Below are 18,028 nucleotides of genomic sequence, written 5' to 3' on the forward strand. Positions count from 1 at the left end.
CTACTGCAGAATGTTGAGGGACACAATTTCTCAATTAAAAGTTTCAATGGCTGATTTTATGCATTCTATTAGGGATGTTAGGGAAAATCCGGAATATATTGGATACAGTGAGTAAGCCCATAATATGGCTTTTCCTTAAACAGTATTAAAAAATGATGTGCTGTGAATGTTGACCTAAAATCCAGCCTTCATGAATACTGCCTTCATTACACCCAGAGCCTTTGGAAGACTCAGTTGACAAAAACAACAAACTATTTTTTTTCTGAGTCCCAAAGGGGCTCTTTGCTTTTCTTCGAGGCCTCACGGCAGCTAACTGTGTCTTCCCAGTGAATATATTTTCCCCTGAAGTTCAGACACTTCCCTCTAAATCCACACCCCACCATAGGAAGCTGCTGCGTGTGAAGTATTGACCGGCCCAGTGTTGCAAGGCTGCTTTTAAGATAATAAGAAGGAACCCTGCGAGAGGATCGATGTGAGGGGAAGCGAGGAAAATAGAGGTTTCTCTCCACACACCACAGATCATCCGTAATGAGTCGGCCTGTCGATACTCGGCAGGACAGCACCTCACATGCTATCGATTATCTACATCAAAACAAACAGGAGCCCCACGCGCCAAGCTTACAACCTGGGTGATCAAGAGGAAAGGATGTTCCACCTCTGCGTTTTGCATGTTTTCACACGTTTTTGTGGGTAAACGAATAGTTACCCGGGAACTATAGAATAGGCTACATACACGCATTGAAATCCACCTTGTAATGTTTCATACATGAAGTTAGACGCTGCTGTCGCATAACATATCTACCGGTCAACACCGCCCCCTGCTGTCAGTACGGGGGGCAACCGACCAATGCATGCTGATATGAGAGAAGGCATCAGTGCGTCATGCGTAGGGCCCATCGTGACGTGTGTTGATCATTCTGATCGCATTATCTTCATTATAAACGCAGTGAAAACCTTTTTTAATTGATTGAATGTGTTGGCTTATTATGTTGTTATATTAAAAGTGTATAGTGTATTGTATTAACATTGTTTCAGCATAGTATATGGCTTTAAGTGTTTTACATAAAGTGTGTGTAAAAAACAACAACAACAACAAAGCAAAACCAGCATATGATTTCGGGGTTAAACCTCGGAAAAAAATAAGAATAAAACCCACAATGTCCCTCCAGTGCGACAGGCGGCGCTGTCACTCAGCGGACCTCCAGTCCAACAGGCGGCGCTGTCACTCAGCGAACCTCCAATGCGACAGGCGGCGCTGTTACTCAGCGGACGTCTTTCCCAAAACACCCGAAGAAGAAGACCGAGGAAGCAGCTCTGCCCACCACGACACACATGTACACATCGTACACATCCTATCAGACATGAAGGCTTCGAGGAGAAAAGACCCCTCTAACGGGGGGCCGCAGGCCGAAACACCCACCGAACATGACGCGGAGGAAGAGGCAGAAGACTTCTGCCCCGGATACAAGGACGTGGACGCGTTCACCAAAGTAGGTGACCCGTGTTGGACTCCCTGGTCCGGGAAAACGTGGACCTCCGGGCTCCCAGTCCGACCACCAACACCACTGCCACGGCGTCAGGCCTCTTTTAATAGGAGCCTGCATGTGATCTGTAGTAAATATAACGTCCATGCAGATGAATTCAATACACGTATGAGTGGATGTCATGTTTGATGATACCTGTAAGAAAAAAAAGTCAACTTATACTAACGTTGCAAAGTGCATAAACATTGAAACCGAATTGGAGGGTTAGGGTTAGACGGGTGAGGGTTAGGGTCTAGATGACTGTCAGAGCTAACTCCTACTCTTTTCCCTGCAGTATGCATTGGGTTCAGTGTTGTCAGCCACGAAGGCTTCCGCTTCCTTGCCTCAAACCGGAGATGACTTCGACTACTATCGCAGCTTCCCAGGGTTCAGAGAGTTCTGTGAGACCCAGGGAGACCGCCTCCTGCACTGGTGAGAATCCTGCTCTCTCTCTTCGCGTGTCAGCCAGGTCGTTTCTGAGGAGAATGACTACTAAACGTCTTGTGTTCGTCTTTATCATCTCGCCCCCCCCCCCCCATTAGCATGAGCAACATCATGCAACACCATGGCTGCAGATCGCACATACGGGACAACAACAAGCTCACAGGTCTGGAAGATAAGTTTGACCTGCTTGTGGACTCCAACGATGTCATCCTGGAGAAAGTGGTATGTTCGTTGTGTAGTTTGCTGTTAGTTCTGTGTTTTGTTTCCAGTGCATTCCAAATGGGTCAATATCCGACCACAACGAGTTGGTTTGGTTTCCAGGGCATTCTGCTGGATGAGGCGGACGGGGTGAACCGCAGCCAGAAACCTGTCATGCCCGTGGGGTACCAGCCTCCCAAGATCGTGGTTTCCAGCTGGAACAGAAAGGTTGGCTTCTTCCAGAGTCCTCTCATTCAAACGCACAAGGCTGGCACCCTTTTTAATTTTGTTGCTTGTGTGTTATAAGAATATTACATTTATCCTGAGTTCATGTTTTTAATAATTATCATATGATCTAGTTTCGTACGAGTCTATTGGCTCCAACTTTTGGAACCCAGGCCTGCCTTTTTAAAACGGCTGACGGTCAGTCGGTTCGGACCAGTTGATTCCAGTTCAGTTGAGGATACGAGGTGACCTCTCTGCTTCCAGGGGGCGGACTCCCGGGGTTCCGAGACGTTCCGTCTGCTCCAGGCCCGGAACATCACCCGGCCGCAGATGAAGTTCAAAGAGAAAGTGGACAACAGCAACATTCCCTTCGTTCCCAAGATCTTCATCAAGCCCAACGCCACCAAACCTCTTCCATCCTGTAAGTGTTCCTACTGCTGGGATATGACTGAGGTTTATGGAAGTATGCTGAGTGTACAACACCAGCACAGAGCCTGTCCCCGCTTAGGACTCCATCCCACGACCTGGGGATGGATCCCTACCTCATTCCACAAAAACATCAGGACACATGTTGCGTTGGTATTTCATATATATATATATATATAGATTCGCCAATTTGCTAAGCAGGAACACTGCATCTTTTGTACAACTTTGAACAAAGTTGGCCTTGGCCCGGTCGTTTCCTTAATTGTGAGCGGATTCTAGTGAACAGGCAGGGTTTTATACTTCTCTTTATGAAGTGACGAGTCGAGTACGACCAACTCTGTCTCCAGTGGAATCTCACAGCGAAGATGCTCCTTGATTCATGGGTCGGCTTAGCTCAGGAGGTAGAGCAGTTGTCTTGTAACTGAAAGGTTGCTAGTTCGATCCCCAGCTCCTCCTAGCAGAGTGATGATGTGTCCCTGAGCAAGACACTTAACCCTAACTGCTCCTTACGAGCTGGCTGTCGCCTTGCATGGTTGACTCTGCCGTCGGTGTGTCAATGTGTGTATTAACCGATGTAAGTCACTTTGGATAAAAGCGTCTGCTAAATGCCCTAATTGTAATTGTAATTCAGTCTAGCAAACTCAGGATTCTCAATAACAGTTTGTCACAGTCCTATTTGTAAAATACTAATGTTAGATAGGGGTAATGAACTAATTAAGATTAATTAAGACTAATTAATGTTCATTATTATCATGTTACTGTATAACTAACCACCAGGTGGTCTGTTTCGGACCTGAAGGCAGCTCTACAGTAAAGGAATGACTTTGTTCTGGTTCACGAAAGAGAGTAAATAAATGTGTGATGATTATTCTCCTCATCATCAGAATGCAGCGGTTTCCCCCTAGTTCACATGTGCAGTAGATGATAGTCCGTAGTCCAATGACTTTATGCATTCTATTAGGGATGTGAGAGAAAATCCAGAATATATTGGATTCAGTGAGTAAGCCTATAATATGGCTTTTCCTGAAACAGTATTAAAAAATGATGTGCTGTGAATGTTGACCTAAAATCCAGCCTCCATGAATACTGCCTTCATTACACCCAGAGCCTTTGGAAGACTCGGTTGACAAAAACAACAAACTATTTCCATATCCCATATATCTTTGGTTTTCTGTAGAGTGTAAATAAATGACTCATCATCATCCTCCACATGCCGAGGTTTCCCCAACGTTCATATGTAGCTGACAGTCCTCCTCGCGCCCAGACGCCCCCCTACCAGTGCAGCGTATTGACCTGGGCTCTGCTCTCCCCTCCTCCGTCCGCAGACTTCACCAACAAGCAGATCCGTAAGGAGCGTCCCGAGGACCTGGACGTCCCCGCGGCGCTGGCCGACTTCATCCACCAGCAGCGGACCCAGGAGCACGTGGAGGACATGTAAGACCGGCGTCTCACACAGCAGTGGTTACCGGGAGGCTGCTAGTTCGATCCCCCGGAGTGTCTGGGTGTCCCAGAGCGAGACGCCTCACCCTAGCTGCTCCCGACGAGCTGGCTGTCGCCCTGCGTGGCTGACGCCTCCGTCGGTGTGTGAATGTGTGTATGAAGGGGTGAATGTAACAGGCGATATTGTAAAACGCTTTGGGTGGCCACTGGTTAGAAGAAGCGCTATATAAATGCATTCCATTTACCATAAAGGGTCGGTGCCTCGCCACATCACAGCGTAATGACGTAGTCATCGTGAAATCATTACAAGTTGTCATTGTTGGGTTTGAATGATTCCCAGGGCTTCTCAAATTAAACGTGGCAAACAAACGTTCTATTAGCCTAGGATACGGTGTGTTGACCTTGGTTATAGGATTTCTTTTTGTCTTTGAGTATTCTCAATATGGCGGTGTGTTGTTGACAAAAAATCCCATGATTCATTCTGATAATCTGAAGCACTATATTTTATGACTTTATTTTCGTAATGCGGCTTTCCAAGATGTATATACTGAGGTGTAATAATCATGTATGTTAATTATAAATCAGTGTATAATAGAATTTATACGTTTTTATTTGTCGTTCATATTCATGTATTATAATAATTTTGTGATATTGCTTTGTGTAGGTTTGCGCACCCATACCAACATGAACTCGACCATCTGACAGTTCCAGACAGACTGCTCTCAAAGACGGAACCTCAGGTGCTTACACAATCTCCCCACCCATTCCACCCATATGATGCCCCCGTCTACCTCCCTGTCAACCTCCCAATGCTCCCGGCTTTAAATGCCAGAGACATTATCTCGGTACAGCGTGGTCTAGTGGTTGCTGTGCGCTCTGCCTCTCAGTTGAACGGTTCTGGGTTTGAATCCCAAAGCCCGCCACCGAGGTAGGCGTCCTTGAGAAATGCGCCAAACCTTTCACCTGCTCACAAATGACGATGATGTGATGTAAATATAGATAATGATGTGGTACATCTAAAGTGGTATCATCCCCCTAGAACTTAAAGTGCGTACCATTGCTTATTTCTTTCTTCTTCTTCTCCGCCTTCTTCTGTGGTGTCCAGATGTTCAGGCCCATGGAGGAGACCAAGTGCTCCTTCATCGACACCCTGGAGGAGCTGGTGGAGCTGAACGAGACGCTGTGCAAAGTGTCGGAGTTTGCCGTGGACTTGGAGGTACGTGTCCAGGAGGTCTAGCGTTCGGCAGCCCGTCCTTCAGACAGTTCAGTCGATATGTCTCAAGGATCTCGAATGAGACTCGTTCATTAATACGGCACTCTTCAAACACAAAAGCCTTTCAGAGAGAGACAGGAAGGAATTATTCTTCATATTCCAAGGACACGATAAAATAAAATAATTACAGTTATAAAAAATATAAAGTAGAGGAGCACATGCGCCTGTGCAGACAAACATTTTGACATTTTGAGATACAACGTCCATCATCCAGCCCAGACTGGGAATGCTGCGGTCGGTGTTTGGTCCCTGATTTAAATAGACTCCGTCACCTCAGACGAGGAGCCCCTCCAGTCGCTGACGGCGGCGTGGAGCTCCACAACGCTGACGGCGGCGTGGAGCTCCACGCGCCCACTGCCGTCGCCCACACCCTGTCTCCCTGTGCCCCCGCCCAGCACCACTCCTACAGGAGCTTCCTGGGCCTCACCTGCCTGATGCAGATCTCCACCCGGGAGCAGGACTACATCATCGACAGCCTGGAGCTCCGCGGGGAGCTGTACCTGCTCAACGAGGTGTTCACCGACCCCGACATCGTCAAGGTGAGCGCCGCTCGTTCCCCGCACGGAAACGGTGTCCTCGTTCAGATCCCGAGAGGCTCACTGAATGTCCTCGTTCAGATCCTGAGAGGCTCACTGAATGTCCGAATTGCGAAACGATGAACGAATTTAAAATAACTAAAGGTACATCAAGGTTCCCGTGCTATGAATGTAGTCTGGTTCTAACGTCTGCCCGTCGCCATGTCATCACCGCAAGACATGGCGCACACAAACTTGACACACACAAACATGACACACACAAACATGACACACACAAACATGACACACACAAACACGACACGCACAAACATGACACACACAAACACGACACACACACCGATACGAAAACGCAGCCATGCTGATCATTTCAACGTCCCGAATGGATTTGTGGTTCAGAGCAACCGAAACAATCCTACCCCCTGACGAATCTCCCAACCCTCCAGCCGTTGCTCTGTTGTCCTGACCACAAGCTGCCCCCCCCCCCGATCCCCTCTGAAGCTCCAGCCCAGCCCCCTCATGACCCCCTGTGCGTCCCCCCTGCCAGGTGTTCCACGGCGCCGACTCGGACATCGAGTGGCTGCAGAAGGACCTGGGGCTGTACGTGGTGAACATGTTCGACACGCACCAGGCCAGCCGCGCCCTGCAGCACGCACGCCACTCCCTGGACCACCTGCTCCAGCAGCTCTGCACCGTCAAGTCGGACAAGCGCTTCCAGCTGGCCGACTGGAGGATCCGGTAGGGGGGACCTCGCTCTCGCTCCTTAGGTGTGTCTGTGTCCTGGGTCTCGGGGGGGAGGAGGAGCAGAAATAGGACTTTAATGCTGGCAACGACACTGCAGAGTCCTGTGTGTTGTTGTGTGTGGAACTGGCCGGAGCATTAACAGGTTGACCAAAACAAACTGTGTGTGTGTGTGTGTGTGTGTGTGTGTGTGTGTGTGTGTGTGTGTGTGTGTGTGTGTGTGTGTGTGTGTGTGTGTGTGTGTGTGTGTGTGTGTGTGTGTGTGTGTGTGTGTGTGTGTGTGTCCCCTTCTGTGGAAATGACATAACGACACCTTAAACTATGCTAATGAATACCCTTGTTTGACACGTCTCACTGTGTGTGTGTGCAGGCCTCTGCCCGAGGAGATGTTTGAGTATGCGCGGGCAGACACCCACTACCTGCTCTATATCTACGACCGCCTGAGGGGGGAGCTGTTGGACTTCAACCACGGCCAGCCGGCCCTGCTGCAGAGCGTCTGGCACAAGAGCAAAGACATCTCCCTCAAGGTGAGTCCCAGTCCAAAGACGTCTCCCTCAAGGTGAGTCCCAGTCCAAAGACGTCTCCCTCAAGGTGAGTCCCAGTCCAAAGACGTCTCCCTCAAGGTGAGTCCCAGTCCAAAGACGTCTCCCTCAAGGTGAGTCCCAGTCCAAAGACGTCTCCCTCAAGGTGAGTCCCAGTCCAAAGACGTCTCCCTCAAGGTGAGTCCCAGTCCAAAGACGTCTCCCTCAAGGTGAGTCTGAGTCCAAAGACGTCTCCCTCAAGGTGAGTCTGAGTCCAAAGACGTCTCCCTCAAGGTGAGTCCCAGTCCAAAGACGTCTCCCTCAAGGTGAGTCCCAGTCCAAAGACGTCTCCCTCAAGGTGAGTCCCAGTCCAAAGACGTCTCCCTCAAGGTGAGTCCCAGTCCAAAGACGTCTCCCGTCCAGCGCTGTGTCTGCAGTCTCCCGGTAGGACTGCTTCACTGAGGTGCTTGGCCAGTACCCCCCCATTACTGACGCGTGGATAAATCATCCTAAATCTAGATCTGGACAAATGACTGAGGAGTAGGATGCTAATGACCTCTTGTAATTGTCATCCAGCGGCGTTTAACATTCAATTAGACCTTTTAATACGCATCACCTTATCTACATGTGCCGGCTCCACGTCAGCGTTTTAATCTAATGGTTCCCTGCGTACGTTTGTATGCGTCTTTTACTCAAATCTGCTCTCTTATCCTTCCACTCCCCCCTCCCACCCCCCACCCGCTCTGCCACCCAGAAATACAGCAAGCCCATCTTCACGGAGGAGTCGTACCAGGACCTCCAGAAGAGGCAGAAGAGGGCCTTCAACACCCAGCAGCTGTCTGCCTTCAGGCTGCTGTTCGCCTGGAGGGACAAGCTGGGTCGCCAGGAGGACGAGAGCACCGGGTAGGACGCCGCCGCCGCCGCCGCCGCCTAGTGACGCCACCGTAGTGATGTTTGAGTTGCTTTACGTGTATCGCCATCGGCCGATTTTCATTTCGTTTTTTGCCCGGCACGATTTACAGACGGTTCAGTGAATGTTTTTAAACTGAGACTTGTCACATTTGTTATCATCATTGTGTTATTTTCATGACATAAATTGAGCGAGCAAAAGCGGTTATCGGCTGCAAATATCGGCTCAAGAAAGATCGTTGGCGGCGTATAGGTCATCGACTAGGGCTGAAAAATCCATATCGATTGATCCCTACACCAATCCTCCTCCATCTTTACACCAACACCTCCACCGTAGCTTATGGGGCTCAGATACACATTCTTGGGGATAAGGCTGGAGTCATCTACCCACTACAGACACCAGCATAGTAGTGAAGCACACTAAGACTAAGGCAGCAAAGGACGTCTGTGTCTACAATACAACAACACAAACGACCTGCAGGGCACTGCAGGTCATTATTATGAACTTTTGGTGCACAGTTCATAATAATAACCTGACTGTTTCTTTGTTGACCTACCAGTTTAACTTGACATGGTATGCCTTAGAATAACAGAACACTAGAACATCACAACCCCCCCCAGTCGCCAGTGATCCTGCGTCTCTCTAGTGCCGTTGAGTGGTCCTTCAGTCAGCCGCTCTGGGCCTCCCCACTAATGACGGCCTAATGGCTCTGTGTCTGTGTGTGTGTGTGTGTGTGTGTGTGTGTGTGTGTGTGTGTGTGTGTGTGTGTGTGTGTGTGTGTGTGTGTGTGTGTGTGTGTGTGTGTGTGTGTGTGTGTGTGTGTGTGTGTGTGTGTGTGTGTGTGTGTCTGACTGAACAATGTGTGATGGAGAGGCGGTAAAGACGGTGATCTCAGGGTGCTCTCCTAGCCCGCTGACTGAGAGGGGCGCTGTCGAGGCATGCGGTCCGTTCTCCTCGGCCCCCCGCTGACCCTATCAGCAGGGCGGCGCTTTGAGGCGCGACCCCCCCCCCCCAGGTCGGCGGTGGACCTCCGTAACCCCCCAACGGGTTCATTCTCAAATGCGTCTTCTCCCCCCTCTTTCAGATACGTGCTGCCCAACCACATGATGATCAAGATCGCCGAGCAGCTGCCAAAGTACGTTCATCACTGTGTGTGTGTGTGTGTGTGTGTGTGTGTGTGTGTGTGTGTGTGTGTGTGTGTGTGTGTGTGTGTGTGTGTGTGTGTGTGTGTGTGTGTGTGTGTGTGTGTGTGTGTGTGTGTGTGTGTGTGTGTCAAAAACCCACTACTGTAATGTGGAATTCCTAGAACTGAGCGTCCTTTCCTGCAAGGATGAAACCTTTTCTGGGGTCCCCCCCCCCCCCCCCCTGTTCCTAACGGCTGTCCCCCCCCCCCCCCTCTCCGTGGGCTTCAGGGAGCCCCAGGGCATCATCGCATGCTGCAACCCCGTGCCACCCCTGGTGCGGCAGCAGGTGATCGAGCTCCACCGGCTGGTGCAGCAGGCCCGCGAGATGCCCCTCCTCAAGGTGAGCCCGGGACGGTGGGATGTGGCCGGACCACCACCACCCCGTCCACCTGGCACCACCACCCCCCCGTCCACCCGGCACCACCACCCCCCGTCCACCTGGCACCACCACCCCCCCGTCCACCCGGCACCACCACCCCCCCGTCCACCTGGCACCACCACCCCCCCGTCCACCCGGCACCACCACCACCCCCCCATCCACCTGGCACCACCACCACCCCCCCGTCCACCTGGCACCACCACCACCCCGTCCACCCGGCACCACCCACGCTCAGAATGTTTGTGTAGAACAGTTTGTGATTTCTTTGTCTCCACCCCAGGCGGAGATTGTGGCACAGACAAAGAAAGGCTTCACCCCGATTAAGAAGGTGAGTGTCTAACAGGAGACCTGGGGGCGGGACGCTTTGGGAGCGGGACGGAGCGGGGGGCCTGGTAGACTAAACGTCCCCTTACTGTGTTCCCAGGCGGACGGCTCCCTGTTCGGCCCCCACGACACCTCCAGGACGGCCGAGGCCGATGGCTCGCTGTGCTTACCCCACGGTAGGTCTCTGTGAGGACATGGGCTGTGTTCCAATGTCCACACTATCCGCTCTCGCTATATTTTGTTTGAGTACGTACGACTGAAAGGACCTGGATGCTGTACTCAAAACGGTCAAACAGCGAAGGGTGGACCGGTGTACACAGTGATTTTTAGGTTTTATAGCTGCTAGGCGTAAAGAGTTCACCGTTCAAAGCGGGATGTTTTCGGCGGGTGACGAGCCGTGGCGGCAGTCGCAATCGTAATTTCCGGTCCGTGCACCACGGAGTATTCTAATTGGAACAACACCGTCATCTGAAAATCTGTGCACTTAGTGAGTGTGGATAGTGTACCACGTTTAAGTGTACTCATGGAAGGATGGATATAGGAACACAGCACATGAGTCTGTATCGACGTATGAACAACATATGAAGAGGGTAGGAGCTGCATCGATCCCAACACACCATCGATGTGAAGAGGGTGAATGAAAGCGCGCTGATGGGTGTGAAAACACCCATCAGCGGGTGCTCGGATTTCAAGTGTGGTCATCGAAAACATCGGGATCATTGCATGTAATCAATGGGATCAATTAGCCTCATTTCGGTTGGGAATGCCATTCCCATTATCCAGCGACGGAGTCTCCGCGGTCATCATCTGGTCCCGCTCTGGGTGGGAGGGATGAACGAGTGAGGGCAAAGAACTGCAGCACGGTGAACGAGTGAGGGGAAAGTACTGCAGCAGGATGAACGAGTGAGGGGAAAGTACTGCAGCGGGATGAACGAGTGAGGGGAAAGTACTGCAGCGGGATGAACGAGTGAGGGGAAAGTACTGCAGCAGGATGAACGAGTGAGGGGAAAGTACTGCAGCAGGATGAACGAGTGAGGGGAAAGTACTGCAGCAGGATGAACGAGTGAGGGGAAAGTACTGCAGCGGGATGAACGAGTGAGGGGAAAGTACTGCAGCAGGATGAACGAGTGAGGGGAAAGTACTGCAGCGGGATGAACGAGTGAGGGGAAAGTACTGCAGCAGGATGAACGAGTGAGGGGAAAGTACTGCAGCAGGATGAACGAGTGAGGGGGAAAGTACTGCAGCAGGGTGAACGAGTGAGGGGAAAGTACTGCAGCAGGATGAACGAGTGAGGGGAAAGTACTGCAGCAGGATGAACGAGTGAGGGCAAAGTACTGCAGCAGGATGAACGAGTGAGGGGAAAGTACTGCAGCAGGGTGAACGAGTGAGGGGAAAGTACTGCAGCAGGGTGAACGAGTGAGGGCAAAGTACTGCAGCAGGGTGAACGAGTGAGGGCAAAGTACTGCAGCAGGGTGAACGAGTGAGGGCAAAGAATACAAAACGGCTGACAATTGATTTGTACACAATGTTTTCTGACGGTTTCGGTGACGCGGTACGCTTACTAACCGTCCGTCGTGGTGCTTTGTAGAGTCGTCCTCCGACGAGCTGCCCGAGAAGAAGCAGGGCACGCTGTTCTCAGAACCAGAACCGGAGACGGACATGGAGACCCAGTACGACAGCAGTCTGGTCGCTCGCGCCACCGTCACCATTTTCGAGGTAAGGCGCCCGGATTCAAATTATTTGAATCGTCTGTGAAGTTCACAGGCATTCCACTAGGAGGAGCTCAACAGATTTTGTACTCCCCAGAGTTCAGATTAATTTGGGCAAAGATTATTTGATTTATGCTGTCACTACACTTCGGAACGGGTTACCTGGTACATTCAAGTCAGTCAGAAACATAGGCCATTTTAAAAAGGCTTTGGAACAATGGCTAAGATGCCAATCTTAGGTGTGTCTTAATTATGATCATTGTTATGTGTGCGACTTGTATGTAGTTGTGTAAACAGGGACCATAATGGAAATAAACGCTCTGTGTTTATGGAGTCATTCCTGACTATTTATGTATTTTAATGCATGACATAGAGTACTGTTCATATTTTATGGTCAAATAAAATCAATCAATCAATCAATCACGTTTCAGTTAGGGCTGTCAAGCGATTAATATATTTATTCACGATTAATCGCAAATCTTTTTTCTATGCTAAATATCCCTTGATTTCTTTGTCCCATTAATTTTTCTCATTTTAATGCTTTTATCAACATGGAGAGGTGCATCGGCTTGCCTTGTGCAAATGTTTTTTTATTGATAACAACATTGGCATCTACTGATAAAAACAGGACGATACAAAAAAAAAGCCTATAATGCAATTAAACGATGAACATACAAACATACTGCCTTGAACATAGCAGTCAGGCTACTGCTTCTTTGTTTTGAGCCCAAAAAATAAATAAAAAAGTATTATTTTTTTTTAAATATGAATTTGTGTTAAATCGCGCAATAAAAAAATGAACACCGTTAAAATTGGATTGTGTTAACGCCGTTAATAACGCGTTTAACTGACAGCCCTAGTTTCAGTGTTTGTTGGGTGCAGCGGTTCCCCGACTAGGGAGGCCGTGGCCGCAGGCGGGGAACGTATGCTCTACTTAACTCCAGCGGCATGGCGCAGCGGTGTGATTGGACTGATGACGTCCAGCGTCGCCTCTCAAGAGGAGATGTGTGACCGGCAGCGAGGGCAGCCCGCCTGCTGATTGGTCTGGAGGGAGAGCCGGCAGACTCTTGACCCTCCCTGATTTCGGTCGTCTGCTTGAGCGTTGTTATCTTTACAAAGTGTGCCTCTCTGTATTTATTTATTCATAGGACCTGGCGCCCGGGAGCGCGGCGCTAAGCGTGGCCAAACAGAAGGCCGGACGCATCATCGAGGCGTTCCAGAACCCCTTCAGAATGGTGAGCGGGGTGGGGAGCGAGCGCTTCTACCGTGCTGTGCCGTCGTTATGATGTCTGGGTCGACAATTAAATGCTTTTTTCTGTTGCGTTTTAGTACCTGCCCTCGGTGGATGTGCACGTCAACAAAGCCGCCAAGCTGGACCCCTCCTCAAAGGTCTACGAGGTAAACCGCCATCTTCTGTTCATCCCTCGCTAAATCAGGTCACGCTGTCTCCTACGGAGTCGTTTGGGAGATGGCAAAAGAGACATGCGTAATCATGACGTACGTTTAATTAATTAAGGAGTAGGAAACATGAACCCTAACCCTAACCCCCCCCCCCCCCCGGGTCCCTCAGATCAGCCAGAGGTGGAAGCTGCAGAGCATGGAGCAGCAGCAGAAGGAGCAGGAGGCCAAGCGGACGGCCCGGGAGAAGACCAAGGAGAAGGCCCGGAAGGCCGCCGGTAAGGACCGCCGTCGACGCTCCCGTGTCCGAGACCCCCCCCCGCTGGGTCAAAGGTGTCTGTGGCTCACCACTCTCTCCTCCTCTTCCTCTCCCAGGGGAAAGGAAGAAGGCCAAACTGGACTACCAGCAGTCCCTGAAGGACGTGGCCACCGTCCGCCAGCAAGTCGCCGTGAGTCTCTCTGTCTCTCTCTCTCTCTCTCTCTCTCCTTCTCTGTCTCTCTCTCCCTCTCTCTCTCTCTCTCTCTCTCTCTCTCTCTCTCTCTCTCTCTCTCTCTCTCTCTCTCTCTCTCTCTCTCTCTCTCTGTCTCTGTCTCTGTCTCTGTCTATCTCTCTCCCTCTGTCTCCGTCTCTGTCCCTCTCTCTGTGTCTCTCGCTCTATCCTCTCTCGCTCTCTTATCTCTCTCCAGTCATCCAGTCGGTTGTTGATTGAGTGGACCTTAATGACCCATCATCACACCTTATAACGATAGACCCTAACCTGAAGCTCTCTAGTGCCCCTTTTCCACTGACAGATCCGGCTCAACTCGCTACGACTTAGCGTGGCACTACTCGGTTTGGCTCCAGGCACGTCGTGTTCCCATCTAGAAAGTACCTCTTCAACGTGGGCGGGTCGTCATCGCACACATGCACGATACTGCGATACATACACGACCACGCGGCACATAAACAGACAGGGCTACACACAGGAACGTCTCCACCTCCGGCACGGCCGTCGGCGTGTTCTTGCGCGCTGTTCCTGCCATCAATCACTGTTGTTGACTGATCGCTGATGCTAGTGTTTAAAGATGTCGGGTGTCAGGCTTGGAACGTCGCGCTCATCAATATTCGTCCAGTGGCGTCACTCTGGCCAATCAGTGGCCAGCAGCCTGTTTACGTCACACGAAAGTATCTGATCAGCAAATAAAGGCGGTACTGTTGGTGTAAAAGGGGCATGGGGGGGACGGGGGGGGGACGGGGGACGGGGGGGGACGGGGGAGACGCCCCTAATCCAAGAGGAAACCGGCTTATTGGCAGTGGTCCAAGAAGTGCAGATTGGGCAGTCATAAAATGGCAGCAGTACATTTTTATCGTGGTATGGTTTTCGTTTTAATCTTGCGTTTACGTTGAGGGGCCTAAAAATAATATTAATCCGTTTTGAATTGGTGTCGGCTCGGGCGTAGACGCTGCTCTCAGCACACGCTGAGAATGCTTTTCTCCTCCCCGCGTCCTCGGTGTTGTGCTTCAGCAATTCATCATACTTTGGGGGCTTACGGTATTAGCCGCTTTACAACGATGCTGAGGGTCACACCGCTCGGGGATCGACTCATTGTGCCTTTTCAACGCGTTGGTCTAAATCCAGATTACCATGGCCGCCTTCTGGGTGGGCCAGACAAAACAAGGCAGTTGGGAATTATGCAACGGCACATCTGTCATGGAGGGAGGGGGTGTGAGGGGACAGTATGTCTCCATGTGTCTTCTGATCCTCTGCTACAGTGGTTAGCCATTTGCCCGTGTTGCATTGAAACGCGTCACTCTGGGGCGACGGTGGCTTGCTCTTCATCACCAACAAGCTCCTCTTCAGGGTCGTCCTCTAGCGCAGAACTGGTTCTCAGGCACATCCTGTCACGCATGTTCAACCTTTGACCCTTCAGACATGTGACTGAGTACTCCTTTTACAAATCTTTTCAAGTCACACGGCAATAGTAGGGTGAAAACAAATCAAAGTCAGAGTTGACATTTTGCACCATGCGCGCAATTCATGCAGAAGTTATCAAACGTTATCCACTGAGCTGGGAATGGGAACTGTTTGTCAAGGTCACAAAATCGTGGCATTAATATCCATGCTGGCATTTTTTCACAGTGAAATGAGAGGGAAACTACTCTATTCCAAGGAAGAAAATCCAATCAAAATGTGGCATGTCCAACTACCAAATTAATCAAACGAAATGCCAAATTTAGAAGTGGGGCATCTGGTTGTCATGGTCCTTTTTGGTTCTTCGCCATGCTAACCGAAACATCAGAATTAAAAACCCGTTCCATGACCTTTCTTAGGAGGCGGCGTCGAAGAAGGAGGAGGGAGAGGGGAAGAAGAGGATGGTCAGCGAGGAAGGACAGTCGACCCCCAGACCCCCCAAGAAGTCCAAGGCCGCGCAGAAGGCCCCGGAGGAGAGCGCGTCCCCCCAGCCTGACTTCAAACCCTTCGACTACACCTCGTCCAACCTCAAAGTCTTTGCCGGTGTGTGCTTTAAGAAGTGTCGTTTCCTGTGTGTCCACTTTGATCCACGTTATGAACGCAACCGCTTATGTAGTGGGATGTGAGACGAACATCAGGGGTGAGCAACGAGATTACACCCAGATGATATCCAGGGCCGCGGAGAGCAGGGTGGTCTTACTGCTCACATCCACCCTAACCTCTCTGTCAGACATTCACTGACGCTCACTCACAATCATTAACTCTCACTCTCGTTTTGATTTGGTTGGCTTATTGATGAACCCGGTTGTATATTGTGTATCATGTTTATTTATACGTGTTCATTGCAGGAGCCAATGCCAGGGCTGGTTCGCAATTTGATCCCAACAAGCCCTACCACGATCCCACCAAGAAGGTAAAGTTGGGTATTATATTCATTGTTTTGTCACCTGAATTCTAATTGCACCTTCCTGAACAACGTATGACATTCAAACCTTTTCCCCCTGAAGAAGAATCCTCGGAATAACAGACCAAACCTCGCCGGGAACAAAAGCATGTCCTACATGGCTGGGAAGTCTGATAGGTAACGACTTAATGGTTATTTAATTGAGTTTGTTTAAGATTGTCTTCCATAGTCTGAACGGGTTTCTTCTTCCCCGGTTTTCCTTCTACAGAGGAGGACGGCAGAACTGGCCCAAGAGATAGGTTCCTACGTCTGCTGTCACGATCCAGTTCAAATGTTCTTCTTCAAAAGGAAATTAATTTTGAATTTCACAATGTATGACTTGACTTTTGTTTAGTAGTTCTGCATTGTAAATACCCATGGCTGATACAAAACGTTGTTCTCTTTTATTTTAGAGCTCTTGGAATCTGATTAAAAATGATTTTTAGAGGAATAATGTGCTTTCTTGTTTGATGCAAAACCACAAATATTCCGGAATATTCCATATTCCGTTTGTTTGAATGCTTAAGCCACAACAGAGTTAATCCATGACCAGAACTAGGTAATGGGTGATTTGCTGAACACAAAGAATAGTTTAAATTTGAGCCACAGTGAAACTTCTTTAACAGATGCCTCTTCTAGTAACTGAATCACACAAGTGTGGAGGGAGATTACGTAAACACAAGTCGTCTCAAACGTCATTTGAAAGAATGCAGTCCTGAAGAGTATGGAATCGTCCAGCAGCCGTGAATGCACATCCCAAAGTGTGTGTGTGTGTGTGTGTGTGTGTGTGTGTGTGTGTGTGTGTGTGTGTGTGTGTGTGTGTGTGTGTGTGTGTGTGTGTGTGTGTGTGTGTGTGTGTGTGTGTGTGTGTGTGTGTGTGTGTGTGTGTGTGTGTGCGCGCGCACGCATTCACACGCATATAGGACACTTAAAACGGAGTCTCACAACGCTCAAAACACGGTAACATATGCAGAAGGATTTGCACAACAGCTGTTTTATTTACTGTCAAGTTGGGACCCTAAACATTTTTACTTAACTAACTTAATTTTGTTAACACATAGCCTTATAGATACATCTAGTGAATTATACATTCAGCAGATGTACTTCAACGGCTATGATGTTTGAAGAATAATAAAATACTTTTTCTTTAGTGATTCATGCTTGAACATGACGTTTCGCCTCAAATCCTCTCCGCCAATAGCAGCGCAGCTGGAACCAAAGTTCCACGTGGGCCCCGGCGTCACTCACACAACTCACCGTTACCAGTTCAACAAACGCAACGGATGGCAGAAAAGCTACGACTCAAATGTGTGTGCGTCGGACCTCGTGTGCCGGTGTGGCATTTCAATGTCATTTCAATGTCGAAATCTAAATTTGATAGAAGACGAGCCGGTCGGTCGTAGTCAAGAAAAGTGACAGTGCAGTAGTTGGGCGAGAGACATATTGTAAGGAGAGGGAGCGTGGTGCGCCTGCGCTGGAGAAGGAGCGATGCCCCGAAATGGCTCGAAGCGGGGTCTTTATTTAGATCACTATTTCGGGCAGCGCCTGCGGGCATCTTGATTTATCGTATATAATTGTATTTAGCTAATTGATCTATATATATATATATTAGTTCAAAACATGCTTACCCTATAGTATAATCACAAAATATAATCACATAAAAGTAGGCAGCATACAATGAATCGGGCAGAAAATTCTTTAAATTAATTTATATTATCATGTTTAGCTGAACGATGTACGGGGCCAAATGGGGTTTTGTGTAATCTAATAAATACACGTGTACTGTGTGCGTTTGCGTGTGTGTGAGAAATTCAACGTCTGCAAGAGGAATACCCCTGAGCCAATAGGAGGCCTCTAAGCGCGGTCGCTCAGCAGTTTTAAACACGTTCAGCATGAGCGGAGGGT

At 49.6% G+C, this 18,028-nt stretch overlaps 1 protein-coding gene across 1 annotated transcript; it reads left to right on the forward strand.

Moving 5' to 3' along the window:
• Nucleotides 1-1,262: 1,262 nt before the first annotated feature.
• On the forward strand, nucleotides 1,263-16,835 carry exosc10 (exosome component 10). The gene is made up of 25 exons (XM_056600128.1): nucleotides 1,263-1,490; nucleotides 1,819-1,955; nucleotides 2,066-2,189; nucleotides 2,289-2,393; nucleotides 2,655-2,811; nucleotides 4,142-4,250; nucleotides 4,921-4,996; nucleotides 5,362-5,472; nucleotides 5,925-6,068; nucleotides 6,610-6,800; nucleotides 7,174-7,330; nucleotides 8,079-8,227; nucleotides 9,319-9,369; nucleotides 9,647-9,758; nucleotides 10,078-10,125; nucleotides 10,222-10,297; nucleotides 11,710-11,837; nucleotides 12,979-13,065; nucleotides 13,160-13,228; nucleotides 13,401-13,506; nucleotides 13,604-13,677; nucleotides 15,540-15,723; nucleotides 16,029-16,093; nucleotides 16,188-16,261; nucleotides 16,353-16,835. Exons 1-25 carry the CDS (start codon nucleotides 1,362-1,364, stop codon nucleotides 16,381-16,383), a joined length of 2,694 nt encoding a protein of 897 aa, XP_056456103.1. The 5' UTR covers nucleotides 1,263-1,361; the 3' UTR covers nucleotides 16,384-16,835.
• Nucleotides 16,836-18,028: the final 1,193 nt, after the last annotated feature.

The sequence above is a fragment of the Gadus chalcogrammus genome, chromosome 1 (assembly GCF_026213295.1).
Source record: "Gadus chalcogrammus isolate NIFS_2021 chromosome 1, NIFS_Gcha_1.0, whole genome shotgun sequence".
Lineage (NCBI taxonomy): Eukaryota > Metazoa > Chordata > Actinopteri > Gadiformes > Gadidae > Gadus > Gadus chalcogrammus.

Bases quoted from the DNA above. Each gene is read 5' to 3' on its own strand.
- exosc10 (XM_056600128.1), top strand. From the start codon at position 1,362: ATGAAGGCTTCGAGGAGAAAAGACCCCTCTAACGGGGGGCCGCAGGCC. The intron at 1,956-2,065 runs GTGAGAATCCTG...CCCCCCCATTAG, and splicing joins GGAGACCGCCTCCTGCACTG to CATGAGCAACATCATGCAAC. The intron at 4,251-4,920 runs GTAAGACCGGCG...TGCTTTGTGTAG, and splicing joins CAGGAGCACGTGGAGGACAT to GTTTGCGCACCCATACCAAC.